The sequence below is a fragment of the Mustelus asterias genome, chromosome 18 (genome assembly GCF_964213995.1).
Source record: "Mustelus asterias chromosome 18, sMusAst1.hap1.1, whole genome shotgun sequence".
Lineage (NCBI taxonomy): Eukaryota > Metazoa > Chordata > Chondrichthyes > Carcharhiniformes > Triakidae > Mustelus > Mustelus asterias.
Window position 1 is genome coordinate 13,453,745 of NC_135818.1, and position 19,651 is coordinate 13,473,395.

Here is a 19,651-nt window from a genome sequence, read left to right on the forward strand (position 1 = left end):
GCCCAAAAAATCATTAAAGTCCTTTCCTTGTGTACTGATTGTTTTGGTTTGTTTGTGAAAATATACAGTAAAATAGAATAAAACCATATGAAAAAGCAGAGTCGGGCCAACATTTCGAGTCAGGATGACTCTTCATCAGAGCCGAAACCCAGACTCTATTCTCTCTCCACAGATGCTGTCAGACCTGCTGAGATTTTCCAGCATTTTCTGTTTTTGTTTCAGATTCCAGCATCCGCAGTGTTTTGCCTTTATCTTAATAATTACAAAGCAATTGTATCAGGAAATGGAAACTCTATAGCCTCCATTTTGTTTTAGCCATTTCTTTCTCATTTTTATTTGTCTTCAGGAACAGAATTACAATTCGCTTTGCAGTGCCAATATAGCTGGCGTATACAGTAGAGATATGCATCAAGTCACCAGGTTCTCCATTTATTGGGTGGCACAGTGGTTAGCACTGCTGCCTCACAGCGCCAGAGACCTGGGTTCGATTCCCGGCTTGGGTCACTGTCTGTGTGGAGTTTGCACATTCTCCTCGTGTCTGTGTGGGTTTCCCCCAGGTGCTCCAGTTTCCTCTCACAGTCCAAAGATGTGCGGGTTAGGTGGATTGGCCATGCTAAATTGTCCCTAGTGTCAGGGGGATTAGCAGAGTAAATGCATGGGGTTATGGGAGTAGGGCCTGCGTGGGATTGTGGTCGGTGCGGACTTGGTGGGCCTAGTGGCCTCCTTCTGCACTGTAGGATTCTATGATAAGTTCAGCTGTGCTACTGTGAGGGAGCACCAAAAAGAGACCAAGCGCTGGTCTCTCAGAGACTTGTCCCTCTTGCCATAGTCACCCTCTTGCTGCTGACAATTTACAGAGACTTGAGTGTGGGTTGGATCATCTGGGAAAGAAGGGGAGAAAATAATTTCAAAGCTAGTCCAAACCAACAGAAAGATATTGTTGAGGCCGTGTGTAATGCATGCAATGTTGAACTGGATGATGTCAGGAATGACCAATGTCAATGTAATCTAGTTCAAATGGATGTTGTTTTGTGGGAAAGGTTTTACTCGTGTAATTTCTAATGCCTTCATTCTCTGTCCTCATGTTGACACCCAGAGTATTTTATTCTATGTGACGAGTTCTCCCAAGCTAGAGGAATGGCTTGCTAATGAAACCATGCGGGATGGGCTTCGAGCATGTACTAGCCATAATTATGTGGATGTGGACCCCACCTTCAATCCAAACATTGACGAGGACTATGATCATCGACTGGCTGGAGTATCCAGAGAGAGTTTCTGTGGGATTTATCTCAATTGGATCCAGTACTGCGCCTCTCGAAGAGAAAAGGTATTAGAAGCAGCAGTTGCGTGTTACGGTTACAAAATGTCTTTCAAAAGGGAATTCAATAAATACTTGAAGAAGAAAAAATTGCAGATATACGGGGAGAGAAGCAGGGATTGGGAGTAAATGGATTGCTCTTTGAAGGAGCAATGCAGACTTAGTGGGCCAAATAGTCGCCATCAGGCTGTACTATGCTGTCGTTTTATATTCGCTGGACAAAATATAACATCTCATATTGTTCTCTAGTCTATATACCTAGCCTAATTCCTGCATGTATATGATGTACTGGGTAAGCCACAGCATGTACTAACCATAACAGAGTAGTGTACAAAGTATGAGGTGGTTATAGGTCTTCAGTTTTATTTCTCTGACCACTGAGTGCAGATTATACTTCTTTTCCAACGATTATTTCTATTTTATTATTCAGTCAATTAGAAAAATGTTTTTAGTCAGCACAAGTGCAAGACGGCATGATAATTTCATGGTTAGAAATGACGAATTGGTCTCTGTTGCTTCAATATTTGAGTCATTTTCTGAAGACTGAACTGTACACCCAGCGCCTATTTAAACTCCGTTTGAATTCATTAGATGAGTTTCAGTGCCGGAAACAGATTTCTAGTTCAGGTGGTTTGGGATGTACCTTGGGTATAGGAGCAAGCCTGATCTGCACCATAATAGTCCACCGTGGATCACTGCGTGTTGATTGGGGCATGCAGAATCCATTGGTCAGATTGTGTGACTAAGGGAAATTAGAAAGCCAGCATACTTTTCCAGAAGTCTTTATGACGTGTATTTATTTCATTTTGCTGTGTAAGATTAAGGGATGTTTCTATAGAGTTTGCAAAACAGCTCCAAAAATAACAGATTCTCGAGGCAAAAGTGCCCATATAAAATGGGATGGGAATGTTCAAAACTTTACTTTAATTACTGTGTAAAAAAAATACATAAGTAGATGAGTAACCTGATTTTAAACAACAAAAAAACAGTACAATACATAGAATGTGGATATGAATATTTTAATTTTAAATTGCCTTTTAATGATTTCATAAGGGAGTCTACATGTTCCAGCAGGATGTAGCTCAAAATAGGACATCCTGTTGTGAGACTGAAGTGCAATTCTCCTTTTCCTTTCGCCTCATGTTTAATGATTCCCGATGATTAAAAAGCTCCACGCTGACAGAGTTAACTTGCTGAACGAGGCGGCGATGGGCTGAATTTATAAAATGCACATTCTGATGGTTTGCCTTTCTTTAAAAAAAAAACTTTCAGCCTATATCTTCAGACAAAGACTCGGCGTTGGTGATTCTGTGCTATGGCCTCAGTGTGCTGGGCAGGAGAGCTCTCGGAACAGCTTCCCATCACATGTCCAGGTACTCACTCGCTCTGACACATTGAAGAATATTAGATTGCACATCAGTGCTGGGATTCTGCCAACCCAAATGCACTGTTCCGTATTCAGGATTTTAAAACTCCATCTGAATGCAATTGGTTGATAGCTTTAATTACTGGGGACCTAAAGTGCAGTCACATCAGTTAGTGGCTGTGCTGATAAATATTTGATAAGGTTCGCCAGCCAACAGGGTTATAACTTTTGGTACCTATTCCTTGGCTAGCTTACAAATGTGGTGATTAGGAGTCAAAGACAGTAATATGAACTACTTAACAGATTTTAGATATTAAAACAAGTTAGGGAAGCGATCACAGAGGCACAATTACATGCATATGACAATTCATTAGAAAAGAGTCCAAGCCAGAGGACTGGCAGACAGCCAATGTTATTCCTATATTTAAAAACAGTGATGGAATAAGTCCAGGAAACCAAAGCTTGAAGTCAGTGGTAGGAAAGATAATGAAATATTTCATAGAAACATAGAAGATAGGAGCAGGAGGAGGCCATTTGGCCCTTCTAGCCTGCTCGGCCATTCATCACTATCATGGCTGATCATCCAACTCAATAGCCTAATCCTGCTTTCTCCTCATAACCTTTAATCCCATTTGCCCCAAGTGCTATATCCAACCGCCTCTTGAATACATTCAATGTTTTGGCATCAACTACTTCCTGTAGTAATGAATTCCACAGGCTCATCACTCTTTGGGTGAGGAAATGTCTCCTCATCTCCGTCCTAAATGGTCTACCCCGAATCCTCAAACTGTGACCCCTGGTTCTGGACTCCCCCATCATCGGGAGCATCCTCCCTGCATCTATCCTGTCTAATCGTGTTAGAATTTTATAAGTTTCTATGAGATCTCCCCACATTCATCTGAACTCCAGCGAAAACAATCCTAACCTAGTCAATCTCTCCTCATACATCAGTCCCGCCATCCCCGGAATCAGCCTGGTGATCAAAGGTGCAGTCGAAAACCTGGAAAATGAAACTACCATAAAGAGTAGTTGGCGTGTATTTTTAAGGGAGGATCATGCTTGATCAAATTTATTGAATTAGTTCAAGGAGTAACAGAAGAAATAGACAGAATGCCATATAATCTGCATTTTGAAAAAGCCTTCAATGAGATACTACATTGCAGATTTGCAATTTAGGTCAGAGCACGCGGGGTCTGGGAACAGGAGACAGAATGGTTAGCATGTTGTCTAAAAAACATCAAACAGAGCGGAAGCTAATGGGTAACTACTCAGACGATCAAATAGTAGGAAGAGGTGTTCCATAGGGATTGGTGCTGGGACCACTGTTTTCCACAATTTATATTAACGATTTGGATTCCGGATTCAGAAATGCAATTTTAAAATTTGCAGGTCAACATAAAAAATATAATTACTTCCTTGTAGATCAAAAGTCTGTCTGTATCAGCCTTGAATATATTCAATGATTCAGTCTCCACTGCTCTTTGGGGTGGAGAATTCCAAAGATTAACGACCCCTGGGAGAAGAAATGGCTCCTCATTTTTGTCTTAAATGGGATACCTTTATTTTGGAATCTGTGCCCCCAGTTCTTGATTCTCTCACAAGGGGAAACATCCTCCTTGTCAAGCTCCCTCAAAATATTATATGCTTCAATAAAGTCACCTCATTCCTCTAAACTCCAATATAGGCCCAATGCTTTGCAAATACAATCTGAAAGTATTGGGATTTATTGACGGTGAGCTTTGTTTGCAGTTTAACTTTGACATGATTAATAGCTATCACCTTTCCTTTCAGTAATCTAGAGTCCTTTCTCTATGGCCTCCATGCGCTATTCAAGGGAGATTTTCGAATTTCCTCTGTGCGAGACGAGTGGATATTTGCTGATATGGAACTGCTGCGAAAAGTGGTAGTTCCTGGAATACGAATGTCCCTGAAGCTTCATCAGGTAAAGTAAACACTTTTCAGCCGTAGAAAAGTTTCCACCAGTTGTCCACAGGCTGCTTAGAAAGCTGGGATTTAGTTTTCTGACAAAGATATGCCAAGGAAGCAGACAAATCCTTGATACCTTCCTTTAGCTAATTATTAAAGAACTGTCTGAAGATTTGCCTCCTTATGGAAGTTTAGGTATGAATGATGCCCAATTCAGTTTGTGGAATATTTTTGCATTAACCGGTTCAGATTGGAATGCATTTAATTTACTAAACCTTGATTCGTGTAACTTCAGGCTGTTGGGTGAGAGAATTAAATGTTTTTTGCTGAATCAACAAGGAAGAAACCAGAGCACAAGTCATGTACTAAACACTATTTATTGGTTACAAATCTCAGTGGATGCTGAGCATTAAGCATAGCGATGACAAAAGCAGAGGGGTGGCCCAGTGGTTAGCACTGCTGCCTCACAGCGCCAGGGACCCGGGTTCCATTCCCGGCTTGTGGCACTGTCTGTGCGGAGTTTGCACGTTCTCCCCGTGTTTGCATGGGTTTCCTCCAGGTGCTCCGGTTTCCTCCCACAGTCCAAAGATGTGCGGGTTAGGTGGATTGGCCATGCTAAATTGACCCTAGTGTCAGGGGGACTAGCTGGGGTAAATATGGGGATAGGGCCTGGGTGGGATTGTGGTCGGTGCAGACTTGCTGGCCCGAATGGCCTCCTTCTGCATTGTAAAAAAAAATCATAAAACACAGGAACAGGACATTCGGCTAAACTAGTCTGCGCTGGTGTTAATATTCCATACGAGTCTCATCCCATTCCATCTGCCTCATCTCAACTTTTCAGCACATCTTTCTATTCGCCTTTCTCCCATGTATTTGCCTAGTTTCCTTTTGAAAGCTTCTAAGCTTTTTGCTTCAACCTGGACTTAGTGAGCTCCACATTCTAACCATTTGGAGTAAAGAAATCTCTACTTGTTTCCTTACTGGATTTATTAGTAACCAGCTTTCATTTATGGTCCCTAGTTTTGGCTTATCCCACAAATTGAAACACGGGTAAATTTTCCGGTCCCTCCCGCTACGGGAATCATATTGGGCAAGACAGGAAATTTGGCGGATCGCTTATAGGTCCGTTGACTTCGGGCAGGAATTTCTGTTCTTGGCGTGCGTGCAGCCGGAAAATCCCACCCATTGTCTCCACATCTACTCTAACCCTTCTATAATTTTGAAGACCTTGTTCAGGAGATAATTTATAAGCATCTAATGAATTGTTCTTAAGGTTAACAGTTTTAAGTAGACTGCCCATCGAATAATCTAAGTTTATTTGTGTGACGAATAGCATACAGTTTGTACAAGCTCAATATCATTTGTGGTATGTTGGGTCAATCTCCTTTATTCCCTGGCGCACGGGCTTCAGCTTCTGGACTGAGAGAGGAAACCGGAGCACCCGAAGGAAACCCACGCAGACACGGGGAGAATGTGCAGACTCAGCACAGTCTGTGACCCAAGCCTGGAATTGAACCCAGATCCCGGGCACCGTGAGGCAGCAGTTCGGTGAAGGCCACCGAACCTCCCATAAGAGAGAAGATAAATTGTTTGGGTTGTCCTTGTTGGTCAGTGCACCCCAGGGGTTTAGGGAACTTGGTAATGGCAGTGTTGTTGGGAGGTATTTGGGTTCTCTCTTGCTAGAGTTGGTCATTCCTTGCTACATATGTATGGTGAAATATGCTTGCCACTTATCAGCCCAAGCCTGGTGTTGTTCAGGTCCTGCAAGATTCATTATCTGAGGAATTGCACAAGAAGGATGACCGCTGCCATGACCAGGCCGTAACTTCACTTCTGACATTGATAGAGGATGGAGAAACAGATGAGGGTAGTGCTGTCTCAGGGTTGAAATGGGGCTGAAATCTTTAGCTTCCTGCAGTCAGAGCTTTCGTCCTTTGTGCCAGGTATAACTCCAGCTGCTGAAGAACTTTCCATTGAGTTCAGTTTTATTCGGCTTTTTGATGCCACTGAAGATGATCCCAATTGCTTCAGCCTGGTCTTTTGCACAATTGTGCTGGGACCCCATCTTTGAGGATGTGGATAGCTCATAGAATCATAGAAACCCTACAGTGCAGAAAGAGGCCATTCAACCCAACGAGTCTGCATCGATCACAATCCCACCCAGGCCCTATCCCCGTATCCCGACATATTTACCCGCTAACCCCTCTAACCTATGGGGCAATTTAGCATGGCCAATCAATCTAACCCGCACACCTTTGGATAGTTATGGCATCTCCTGCTCCCATTGTTTGTTGACTGCCCATCACATTCAAACCTGGATTTGGCAGGACTGCAGAACTTGAACCCTTGATCATCATTTGTTGGACGACTTAGTTCTGAGTGTAGCTCATTGCCTTTGCTATCTCGCTCATGTACAGTGTGGCTTCATTTTAAAAGCCTTGATTAAGTATTCATCTCAATTCAGCAGCAAAACTCCATACTGTACAGATACCTGCAGGCAGTTTACAGAACATTTCCCTTACTAATCTTGAAGGAATTATTAGGCAATTTTATGCAACACTTGCCACAATATATCATTGTAGTTTGGGATTATGCATTTATTTAGTGTGCATTTGGTAACTGCTTGGCCATCCATGGTACTATATGGATAAAGAAGATGTATTGTAATTGTATAGTGCCATGACAAGTGAAAATTACATTGTGCTTCAGACAGTAAACTCACAAGAACGGGAGGAGGCTTTTCAACCCTTCAAATCCATCCTGTTACTCAGTTAAATCGTGTCTGGTCTGTATCTTAACTCTGATCTACCTGCCTTAGTTCTGTAAGACTCAGATTGACTTCGCCTCACCAGCTTTCTGGGGGAGAGTTCCAAATTTCCACTACCCTTTTTGCAAAGATGTGCTTCCTAACACCACACTGAATGGTGTTCCTCTAATTTTAATAGTATTCTTCCTTGAGTTCTGGACTCCCTCACCAGAGGAAATAGTTTCTCTCGACCTTCCCTATCCATCTTCAGTACCTCAGTTTTATACTCCCCTTCTTCTGTACTCTGGAATACATTCAATTGGTTCTCATAATTTAAACCTCTTAGCCCTAGTATCATCTAGGAAATCTGCACTGCATCCAATGCAAGGCCAATATATCCTTCCTGGGGTGTGATGCCGAGAACTGATGCAGTCTAACCAGAGCTTTGCACTATGGCATACCTATCATTCCTTTGTATTCCAAACCCCTTGAGGTAGAATCATAGAATCCCTACAGTGCAGAAAGAGGCCATCCGGCCCATTGAGTCTGTACCGACTCCCCGAAAGAAAATCTTAACCAGGCACTCACCCCTGCCCTATCCCCATAACCCCACACATTTACGATGGCTAATCCACCTAGCCTACATATCTTTGGATACGAAGAAAAATTTAGCATGATCAATTCACCTAACCTGCACACATTTGGATTGTGGGAGGAAACCGGAGGAAATCCACGCAGACACGGAAACTCCACACAGTCACCCAAGGCCAGAATCGAACCCAGGTCCCTCGTGCTGTGAGGCAGCAGTGCTAACCACTGTGCCACCTTGCCGCCATTATCCTTTGCAATTTTTTTCCTACCTGTTCACTAGTTTTTAGCAATCTTTGCACACGGACAACAGTGACTACACTTCAACAATTAATTCATTGGCTGCAAATGCTTTGGAATGTTTGGAAATGCAAGTCTTTCTTCCTAAATCTGTACTCTCCACAGTCCTTAGCTTCTCACCATTTAGAAAATATTATGATCAATCTTTCTTGGGTCCAAAGTGGATGATTCCATACTTTCCAAGCTGAATTCCACCAGCCACAGTGATACCCATTCACCTAATCATTATCCCTTTGTAACTATCTATGCTATATACTGTACCACCTAACTTAGAACCGTCAGTCATAGAATCCTACAGTACAGAAGGAGGCCATTCGGCCCATCGAGTCTGCACCGACCACAATCCCACCCAGGCCCTGTCCCCATAACCCCATGTATTTACCCTAACTAATCCCCAACACTAAGGGGCAATTTAGCATGGCCAATCCACCTAACCCGCACATCTTTGGATTTACAATTTCCATTCCTTGTCATTGAAAAATATAGTGAAAAGTTGAGGCCCCAATATGTATAACTGGGGGACACAGCTGGTTGCATTCTGAAAATTGGAATACATGCCTATTCTCTGGCTTCTACCTCCTAATCAATTCCCTATTCATGTCCTTGAACTATTGACATGAAGGTTAGGAATTTTTCAGACGATTACTTAACAGTTACAAAAGGTAACCTTGCAATCCCCAAGCAAACTCCAATGAAAACAGAAGCTAACCTGCCCTGCCACTGCCCATTCTATTCACAGTTCGACATTTACCAGGTGGAGGCCACTGTACCTCCCACAAAAGAGGAGGAAAGTTGTTTGCGTTGTTCCAGTTGATCAGCGCTCTACAGAGGTTTAGAGGAAGTCTCAGTTGTCTGATCACCAACTGATGGACTTGAAATCAAGGGATAGATTCCCCATTTATTTGGGGGAGGGTAATGTTTCTGTAAATTCCATGCACCAGACATCACTGAAAACAAATGCAGGGCTTGAGTTACCTTGTCCCAATTATTCCATGATTTACACGGCAGTTATCTACGCTTTACTGAACACAGTTCTCCACGCCGCTGATGTATAGGTATCTCCAGTAGTGAGAGCAGATGCACCTGTCTGCAATAAAACATGGAATTTATTCTGTGGAAATTGCAAAGGTGAAGGATAATTGTCAATTTAAATTTGTTTTACTTCCATTGGGTCCTGACATTTGCGTCAGCCACATAAATCCTTTGGTATGTGAAGAGACAATATTTTAGCCACATAACATTAATGTACTCAATTGAGCTGCACTGATAGATTATGTTGCAAACTTTTGCAGAATTGAGAACCTAGCTCCCAGCAACTATTTAGAGGAACTGCAGTTGCCTGCATTTGAAATTCCTGGGTTGCGGCCTCCCACTGGCATGCAATTTGTAGGAATTGCAGGCCGGAAAATATTACATGCATTGATAAGTAGGCTAGGTTTCGGGTGGCACAGTGGTTCGCACTGCTGCCTCACGGTGCCTGGGACCCAGGTTCAATTCCTGGCTTGGGTCACTGACTGTGCGGAGTCTGCACGTTCTCTCTGTATTTGCGTGGGTTTCCTCCGGGTGCTCCGGTTTCCCCTCCCAGTCCAAAAGACGTGCCTGTTAGGTGCATTAGCCATGCTAAATTCTCCCTCAGTGCACCCGAACAGGCGCTGGAGTGTGGCGACTAGGGGATTTTCACAGTAACTTCATTGCAGTGTTAATGTAAGCCTACTTGTGACTCTAATAAATGAACTTAAACTATTTTAAAACTGATGTAAGTAATCAACACTAAGGGGATCTGCAATTTACCACAACCTTCTACTCACTGAAACATTTACAGCACCCACTACTCAGTTTACAGGTATACTCTCGGTTGCAATAAATTGTTCTAAAACTTAAAGCATAGTAATGTTTTGGACTGTCTAGCTGACTCTTTCAAGCCTTTGATTAAGTTTGTTCTAAATAATTCTAGAAATAATAGCCCCAAATCCTCTTGATGAACATATTTAATCTGTCCTTTACAATTTATTCATTAATGCTATGTTTAATGGGACTTTAATGATGGCGTAACTGGTGCTAGGTATGCCGGAAAAACTGTTTGCAAAGGCATTAATTTGGGAAGCTTTCTTTGCTCATATAAAATTCAGAAACCAAAACCTCCATAAGGTAGTCGTAATTAACTACAAGAAATCTATTTCCATAATGAACTTTAGGCGAGTGGATCGAGTACTTTAAGGGGAAGGACATTGTGTTCAAGGTGACTTCCTTATTGTCTATTCAAATGAAAATTGAAAGAAGCAAGCTTTGATTAAAAGTGTTGCAGTGCTTTCTAAGGAAGGTAGTCCTTACATCCTAGAATGGCTCCCCTCATTGGGATGGAGGGCATTACTTTGCATATCCAATTTTTAACCTGCTCTTACGGGAGTAGTGATGCTTCCAGAATCAGTCACTCCAGGCTGGTCTGAAACCACAATTCTCACTGCAGTCAGTAGAGACACTGTGGCCAGAATTTTTTTTTTAAATTCATTCGTGGGACATGGGTGTCGCTGGCTGGCCAGCATTTATTGCCCATTCCTAGTTGCCTGAGGGCAGCGGAGACGGCTCTGGTGACACATGTAGGCCAGATCAGGTAAGGACAGCAGATTTCCTCCCCTAAAGGACATTAGTGAACCAAATGGGTTTTTCCAACAATCGACAATGGTTTCATGGTCATCAGTAGATTCTTAATTCCAGATGTATTTCATAGAATCATAGAAACCCTACAGTACAGAAAGAGGCCATTCGGCCCATCGAGTCTGCACCGACCACAATCCCACCCAGGCCCTACCCCCATATCCCTACATATTTACCCACTAATCCCTCTAACCTACACATCTCAGGACACTAAGGGCAATTTTTAGCATGGCCAATCAACCTAACCCGCACATCTTTGGACTGTGGGAGGAAACCAGAGCACCCGGAGGAAACCCACGCAGACACGAGGAGAATGTGCAAACTCCACACAGACAGTGACCCAAGCCGGGAATCGAACCCAGGTCCCTGGAGCTGTGAAGCAGCAGTGCTAGCTACCGTGCTGCCCTAAATTTTTTAATTGAATTCAAATTTCACCTTCTGCCGTGGCGGGATTCGAACCCGGGTCCCCAGAACATTAGCTGAGTTTCTGGATTAATAGTCGAGTGATAATACCACTAGGCTGTTGCCTCCCCTCAAACATAAGCATAATAAATATGCACTGTCTGTTATTAGACAAGTAGACCTTCAATTGTGAAAAGTTGAAGATTGCTTTAAACACTAGACTTATACCTTTTGAATAGACAATAACAACGTAAGAAATAGGAGCAAGAGTAGGCCATTCGGTCCCTCGAGCCTGCTCAATCAGCTAATAAGATCATGGCTGATTTGATGTGACCTTAATTCCACTTTCCTATCTGTCCCCAATAACTCTTGACTCCCATATCAATCAAAAATCTTGACTAACTTTACCTTGAATATATTCAGTGACAGATTCTGCTGCTCTCTGGAGGGAGAGAGTTTCAAACATTAACAACCCTCTGGGAAAAGAAATTCCTTGCATCTCCACCTTAAATGAGAGACCTCTTATTTTGAAACTAGGTCCCCTAGTTCTAGATTCCAAGGGGAAACATCCTCGCAGCATCTATCTTGTCAAACCCCCTCAAGATCTTACATGTTTCAATAAGATCGTCTCTCATTCTTCTGAACACCAGTGATTACTGCTCAGCCTTTCCTCATACAACAATTCCTTCTTCCCAGGGATCGTCCTAGTAAATCTTCTCTGAACCACCTCCAAAGCAAAAATGTCCCTCCTTAAGTAAGGTGACCAAAATTAAAAGGTGTGGTCTCACCAATGCTGTATACAGTTGTATGAAGACTTCCCTACTTTTATACTCTGTTTCCCTGGCAATAAAAGCCAGCATCCATTTGCCGACTTAATTACTTGTTGTGCCTGCAATAGGGAAACAAAATCGCCTTCCTGGCATTTGCTGCCTTTTTCCATTCTAACCTTATTAACCAAGCAATTGTTTTGAGTTTATCATTTCAGGGATTCACAAAATTGAAGCGTTTCCTTACATTTGGTCTCTTTGTGTCTTCAGGATCACTTCACCTCACCTGATGAATATGATGATCCCGCGGTGTTGTTCGATGCCATAACATCCCATGAGCAGAACTTGGTCATAGCTCACGAAGGAGACCCAGCCTGGCGAAGTGCGGTGCTGTCCAACTCTCCCTCGCTGTTGGCTTTGCGACACGTTATGGATGATGGGACCAATGAATATAAAATCATTATGCTGAATAAGCGATATCTCAGCTTCCGAGTCATTAAGGTACGTTGCTTTAAGGTTGCATCATTGTATGAGGTGTTTGGAATAATTTTGGACCTTGTGCAGATTGATTGTGCATAGTCTGGTACTGCCCAGAAAGTCAATTTCAATCTCTAGCTTATTCATTTCCAGTTTCACACCTTCGTATACAACATTTACACAGATGCACCATAACACCTTGCTGGTAACCCAGATAATAGAATGTAGCTCATGAAGTTTGCAGATGTCATTGGTTTATAATTATATTTTATGGTCAAAGTTACTGGCTTGAAACAGCACAGCTTTTATGAGATTCACCTGTCCTGTGGAGACAGATGTAGAGACTGTGATTGTGTTGTCCTTCATATGGTATATCTAAGGAAACCTAAGGAATCAAGATTCAAGGAGCAAGGCAATTTCATCATAAAATCCCTACAGTGCAGAAGGAGGCCATTCAGCCCATCGAGTCTGCACCGACCACAATCCTACCCAGTCCCTATTCCCGTAACCCCACATATTTACCTGTTAATCCCCTAACACTAGGGTCAATTTAGCATGGCCAATCAACCTAATTCTTGTGAGCTGTCCCCAGCATACCCTCTAATTCTATCTTTTACTCCTGTTCTATGCTTTTAAAACTCTACTCTTAACTCTCTTTTATGACTGTAACATTACATTCTGCACCCTCGCCTTTTCTTCTCCCCTATGTACTCTATGAACGGTATGCTTTGTCTGTATAGCACACAAGCAACAATACTTTTCACTGTATCCCAATACATGTGACAACAATGAATTAAAATCAAACCAGAATGAAGTCATGAACAGTTGTCCTCTGTAACTAGTGGTCCTCAATAATCAGAAACCCAGTGGTTCTCGGCGATCCGCAAACCAGCGGCTTTAAAGTTGACACTCGGCATTGGCCTGGAGTTATTTCACGTTTACAGAATTGGTCCTGGAGAAGGTGGACTGAAACCCCACCCATAGCACTCATAGGTTGTCCTCCTGCATTTACTCTTCTTCCTGCCATTATTCTGAATCAAGATCCGAGTCGTGCAATTCCCATTGCTACAAAGGAAGGAATCTGACTCTGTGAGTTACCATCTAACTGGCAGCTTATAAAAGCCACAAAAAGTTGGGTGTTTGATGCGATCAGCTCTCCCAAGGCTAGATTTATACCAGAGAGTGCTTTTGTCGCAAGTACTACACCTTGTTTGCCTTCGACAATGTTTCTAATGGTGTAAAACCACCTTCACATTCACACCAGTTTTGTATCTTGGCCAATTAATGGATGCATGACTTTCATTTCATTAAAAGAGATGCCTTTGTCCCTCCTGCTGCAGCCCTCGCTGACATTATCCCTCAGTTGTATTATAAATTGCAGCATAGTCTTTGGGAGAGTGAACTAAGTCTGCCACTTTGTTGTATTCATTTTTGTAATGTGCAGCAAGTTTTCTGCACATCACCTGCACTGTAGGAGGCCACCATGCCTCACTTATAGAAACCCACTAATATTCTGGCCAAGATGCATGCGCAAAGTGGAGACATCATCATGTCAATACAGACAAGTTACAGCATATGTAATGACTTTGCTTCATGGTGTTAAAGTATGCTGCTTTTGAGCAGTTGGTTTACTGGCCAAGAAGGACCAGGAGAAAAGAAAGCTGGACCTTGCTGTGACACCAAGTCTGATAAATTTATTTTTTTAACTGGTGCACAAGATTTGAGATATCCCATCCAGCAACTGAAGATCGGTATAAAATCAGCACCATCTCCACTGTTGTTCTCCTCCAACCCTCTTTGCACTGCTCCATTTCTGACCTCATATAACCATAGAAATGTTATTTCACAGAAAGAGGCCCAGACAAATAAGAGAAAACCAAAAATTTGGGGTGGCACAGTGGTTAGCACTGCTATCTCACAGCGCAAGGGAACCGGGTTCAATTCCGGCCTTGGGTCACTGTCTGCGTGGAGTTTGCACGTTCTCCCTGTATCCTTCATCCGGGTTTCCTCCAGATGTTCCAGTTTCATAAGACATTGGAGCAGAATTAGACCACGCGGCCCATCGAGTCTGCTCCGCCATTCAATCATGGCTGATATTTTTCTCATCCCCATTCTCCTGCCTTTTCCCCATAACCCCTGATCCCCTTATTAATCAAAAACCTATCTATCTCTGTCTTAAAGACACTCAATGACCTCCACAGCCTTCTCCTCCCACAGTCCAAAGATGCGCAGGTTAGGTTGATTGTCCATGCTAAATTGCCCCTTAGTGTCAGGGGGACTAGTGAGGTTAAATGCAAGGGGATAGGGCCTGGGTAGGATTGTGGTCGGTGCAGACTCGATGGGCTGAGTGGCCTCCTTCTGCACTGTAGGGATTCTATGAAAATTAGCTACTAATTTCACTCCCGCTTTCCAGCGCCTGGTCTGTGGCCTTGCAGGATGCAGCACTTTGGATGCAGATCCAAGTACATTTTAAACGACTTGAGCATTTCAGCTTCAACCACCAAGAACAGAGTTTGTTATTTCCCTGCTGTAACATGATAGCCCTTTGAACAGGCAGGATATCTGCTTCACACACACACATCCGCAAGCCAAATGTCCATTTAAACCCTGTGAAAAGCAGAATAAAAAACTCGTCATAATTTCTCAAGGTTTCCTTCTAGGAATATCTTTGGGTGAGAGCTTCCTGCCAGGGGAATTATATATTTTTAAAATTTTAATGGGGAAAGACAGAAGTGACACATGTTTGTAAAGATCAGTAACCCATATGTCGGATAGTGCAGTGTCTAATTCTCTTTGACATGATGTGCGCAACTTGTATCATCTTCCTGCTGCCCTGAGAACTCCTTTCATTCCAATAAATCACCTCGAGCATTTGAATTTTGATAGATTGCTGTAAAGAGATGTATTTATTAAATTAAGCATGTGCTGGTCCGGTACCCGGAGTATTTTGCCTTTGTAATTAGTGTTTCTTGTGCTGGTGGTGGTTTTTGTCCATTAGGCTCAAGCTAATTTGTCACTAGTGAAGACTTCTCACAATGCTGGAGAATTCAATGATCGTAAATGATCCCACTTACTGGTGGAAGCTGGCGGTAACACTAGCTCCATATCTTGAGCTCTTACTACCCCGAATTTCGTGCCACCAGTTCCACGGGTCCCTTGTTTCAGAGGGATCAGGGGTTATGGGGAAAAGGCAGGAGAATGGGAATGAGACAAATATCAGCCATGATTGAATGGTGGAGCAGACTCAATGGGCCGAGTGGCCTAATCCGGCTCCTATGTCTCATGGTCATGGGGCAGCACGGTGGTGCAGCGGTTAGCATTGCTGTCTCACTGTGCCAGGGACCCGGGTTCGATTCCCAGCTTGGGTCACTCACTGTCTGTGCGGAGTTTGCGCATTCTCCTCCGTGTCTGCGTGGGTTTCCTCCGGGTGCTCCGGTTTCCTCCCTCAGTCCGAAAGACTTGCTGGTTAGGTGCATTGGCCGTGCTAAATTGTCTCTTAGTGTACCCGAACAGGTGCACGAGTGTGGCAACCAGGGGATTTTCACAGTAACTTCATTGCAATGTTAATATAAGCCTATTTGTGATACTATTAAATAAACTAAAACTAAACTGACATGTAAGTTGCTTTGAGATTGAGAACACGGAGATTTATGCGACATATGTATTGCCACTCGTACCAAATGAGTCAAAATGGCAGCATGGTGGCACAGTGGTTAGCACTGCTGCTTCACAGCGCCAAGGACCCGGGTTCGATTCCCGGCTTGGGTCACTGTTTGTGCAGAGTCTGCACATTCTCCCGTGTCTGTGTGGGTTTCCTCCAGATCCTCCGGTTTCTTCCCACAGGCTGGTTAAGTGCATTGGCCATGCTAAATTCTCCCTCAGTGTACCTGAACAGGCGCCGGAGTGTGGCGACTAGGGGATTTTCACAGTAACTTCATTGCAGTGTTAATGTAAGCCTACTTGTGATACTATTAACTAAACTAAAACTAAACTCACATGTGAGTTGCTTTGAGATTCAGAGCACGGAGAGTTTTGTGACATATGCATCATCACTCGTACCAGATGGGTCAAAATAGCTGCTGACTTTGCAGCACAAGTCACCTATAACATCGGCATCGGATTCTAAAGCTAAAATTAAGAATTGGAAGAGGGTGGAAAGCACTAATAAGTGATCTCCCTTCTGTCGTTTTTCACACGTTTTGTCCATCTGTGTGTGCAGGTGAACAAGGAATGTGTCCGGGGATTGTGGGCTGGACAGCAGCAGGAGCTGGTTTTCCTGCGAAACCGCAATCCAGAACGAGGAAGCATCCAAAATGCAAAACAAGCCTTAAGGAACATGATAAACTCTTCGTGTGACCAGCCAATTGGTTACCCAATCTATGTTTCTCCACTCACAACGTCCTACTCTGATACGCACGAGCAGCTAAAAACCATCCTGGGAGGACCCATAAGTATCACAAACATACGGAATTTCATTGTGTCTACGTGGCACAGGTAAGGACATCTCTCAAAATTTAACTTTTTTTTCATTAAAATGTCCAATATATACTTTTGTTCAGCAACTGAAAACTGGGGTGGCACAGTGGTTAGCACTGCTGCCTCACAGCGCCAGGGACCCAGATTCAATTCCGGCCTCGGGTCACTGCCTGTGTAGAGTTTGCACATTCTCCCTGTGTCTGCGTGGGTTTCCTCCGCGTGCTCCGTTTCCCTCCCACACTCCAAAGATGTGCGGGTTAGGTTGATTGGCCATGTTAAATTGACCCTAGTGTCAGGGGATTAATAGGGTAAATATGTGGGGTTATGGGAATAGGGCCTGGGTGGGATTGTGGTCGGTGCAGATTCGATGGGCCGAATGGCCTCCTTCTGCACCGTAGGGATTCTATGAACAGAAAATTTCAAATAAGACACAAGTGACAAAACTCAGCCTGTTATTGATGATATAGAAGTTGGACAAAAGATTGTGTCCGATCGAATTGGATGTTACCTCCTCTTGGGTTAGCTAAACATTTTTCATTTCAGAACTTAATTTTTACTTCACATTTAGCACATTCCCCTGACCTGGAAATGCTTGATACTTGTATATGAGTACCTGAATGACAATATGTCACATCCCTCACCCTGATGAATACTTCTTAGGCAGCCCCTCGGGGTTGAGGAATGATTTGTTTCCACGCTAAATGAGTTCTCAGGTGACTGAGCAGTTCAGAGTGTGACTGCAGTCTCTGTCACAGCTGGAGCAGACGGTGGTTGCAGGAGCGGGTGGGTGGGGTCTCCGGATGAGTGAGGTATCCGGGTGGGTGAAGTGCCCAGGTTGCCACGTATTCCTTTAGCTGTCAACGCTTGGCTTCAGCTTGCTCTGGGCAATGAAACCCAAAGTGTTCAGTTTCTTCCCAAATTGTTTTTCTTCACTTTGGATGGTCTTGGGCCAGGGATTCCCAAGTGTCGGTGGGCATGTTGCACTTTTCTAAGGAGGTTTTGAGGGTGTCCTTGAAACATTTCTTCTGCCCTCCTGAGGTGCGCTTGCCATGTAGAAGCTTTGGGTAGAGCGCTTGTTTCGGGAGTCTTGTGTCAGGCATGTGGGCAATGTGGCCCCACCCAGCAGGGGTTGACCGAACCTGGTCAGTGCTTCAATGCTGGGGATATTGGCCTGAGCAAGAACACTGACATTGGTGTGCTTATCCTGCCAATGGATTTGCAGAATCTTGCAGAGGCAGTGCTAATGTCACTTCTCCAGGGTTTTGAGGTACCTATGTCCATAGTCCATTTCTCTGAGCCATTTAGGAAGGCGGATGTCACTGTAGGCCATAAGCTTGGTGCAGGGTCTGAGGCCCTGGCGTTTAAACACTCTGTTCCTCAGACAAGGGAAAGCTGTGCTGGCACACTGAAGGTGGTGTTGGACCTTGTCGTTGATGTCTGCCCTTGGTGACAGTAGGCTCCCAAGGTTTGGAAAGTGGTCCCCATTGTGCAAGACCTCTTCGTGGATTTTGTTAATCGGAGGACAGTGCAGTGTGGTGGGACAGGTTGGTGGAGGACAGTGCTGTGTGGTGGGACAGGTTGGTGGAGGACAGTGCTGTGTGGTGGGACAGGTTGGTGGAGGACCTTTGTCTTATGGATGTTTAGTGTAAGGCCCATGTTCTCGTACACCTCGGTGAAGGTGTTGACAATGGCTTGGGGTTTGGCCTCTGAGTGTGAGCAGGCGCAAGCATTGTCTACAATAGTTCAATGATAGAGGATAGGACAGCCTTGAAACTGGCCTGCAGACGGTGCAGTACCAGAATGAGAATAAGTTGCACATCTCACCTTGACGAATACACTAACATTTACCAAACAAAATTCCTGTTAATGCCGATTGATTACAATAATGCTGGTTCCCTCTCATTGTGCTGCCTGGTTTGGACAGTTCATGCTTGTTCACAACTTGCTTGAAGGTATGTTTTAAGTATCGGGAACAAAATTGGCTTTGAGTCTGACACATACTGATGGGATGAAGTCTCTTTTTCCACTAACTTGGTACTGGATGATTTGAACTCATATTAAGGATGGCATGATATTGGTACAAAGTGTTTCTACTGTTTTGGTGCCAACTGACAATATTGCCGGAATTTTATTTGGAAGATAATGGAGAAAATTAGAAGACAGTTTCCTGCAAGCTATGGGCCCTACTTTACCATTTCGATTCTAAGTGCTGGGCGGACTTGAAACTGGGAGTGTTTCAAATCTGACTTTTAGACCCGTTCTCAGGCGCCCCCATTCGCACTCTGCCGGAAAAAATATCAGCGATTCCGAATCGCGCTGCACAAGCCCGTGGGCGGAGCTTAACTCACTCAAAATCCTGCCGCTCCGATCGGTGCCTCCAACTGCGCATGCGCAGAAAAAAAAAGACAATGTGTCACCCCTGCCACATCGCCCCTGGGCTGGATAATGCCTCCCCCTGGCCCCCACAGATATTACCCCACCCCCACAACATTACTGACCCTCTTATCCACCCACCGCCCTGCCACCCAGACCGATCACAGCCCCCGTCCCCTGACCGATCTCAAGCAGAGTGTCAGCGGATCCCCCCCTTCCCCTCACTGAACTTGAGCAGAGAGCCGTCAGATGCTCGG

At 44.0% G+C, this 19,651-nt stretch overlaps 1 protein-coding gene across 4 annotated transcripts in view; it reads left to right on the top strand.

Annotated features, from left to right (window-relative positions):
• pcnx1 (pecanex 1) overlaps window positions 1-19,651 on the top strand; it is a 273,657-nt gene that overhangs the window by 242,925 nt on the left and 11,081 nt on the right. For all 4 annotated transcript variants that reach the window (XM_078233420.1, XM_078233421.1, XM_078233423.1 and 1 more), the window contains 5 exons: window positions 1,097-1,327; window positions 2,591-2,691; window positions 4,476-4,626; window positions 12,339-12,569; window positions 16,765-17,039. In XM_078233420.1, coding sequence (XP_078089546.1) covers window positions 1,097-1,327; window positions 2,591-2,691; window positions 4,476-4,626; window positions 12,339-12,569; window positions 16,765-17,039 — 989 coding nt within the window. The remainder of the gene's footprint in view (window positions 1-1,096; window positions 1,328-2,590; window positions 2,692-4,475; window positions 4,627-12,338; window positions 12,570-16,764; window positions 17,040-19,651) is intronic.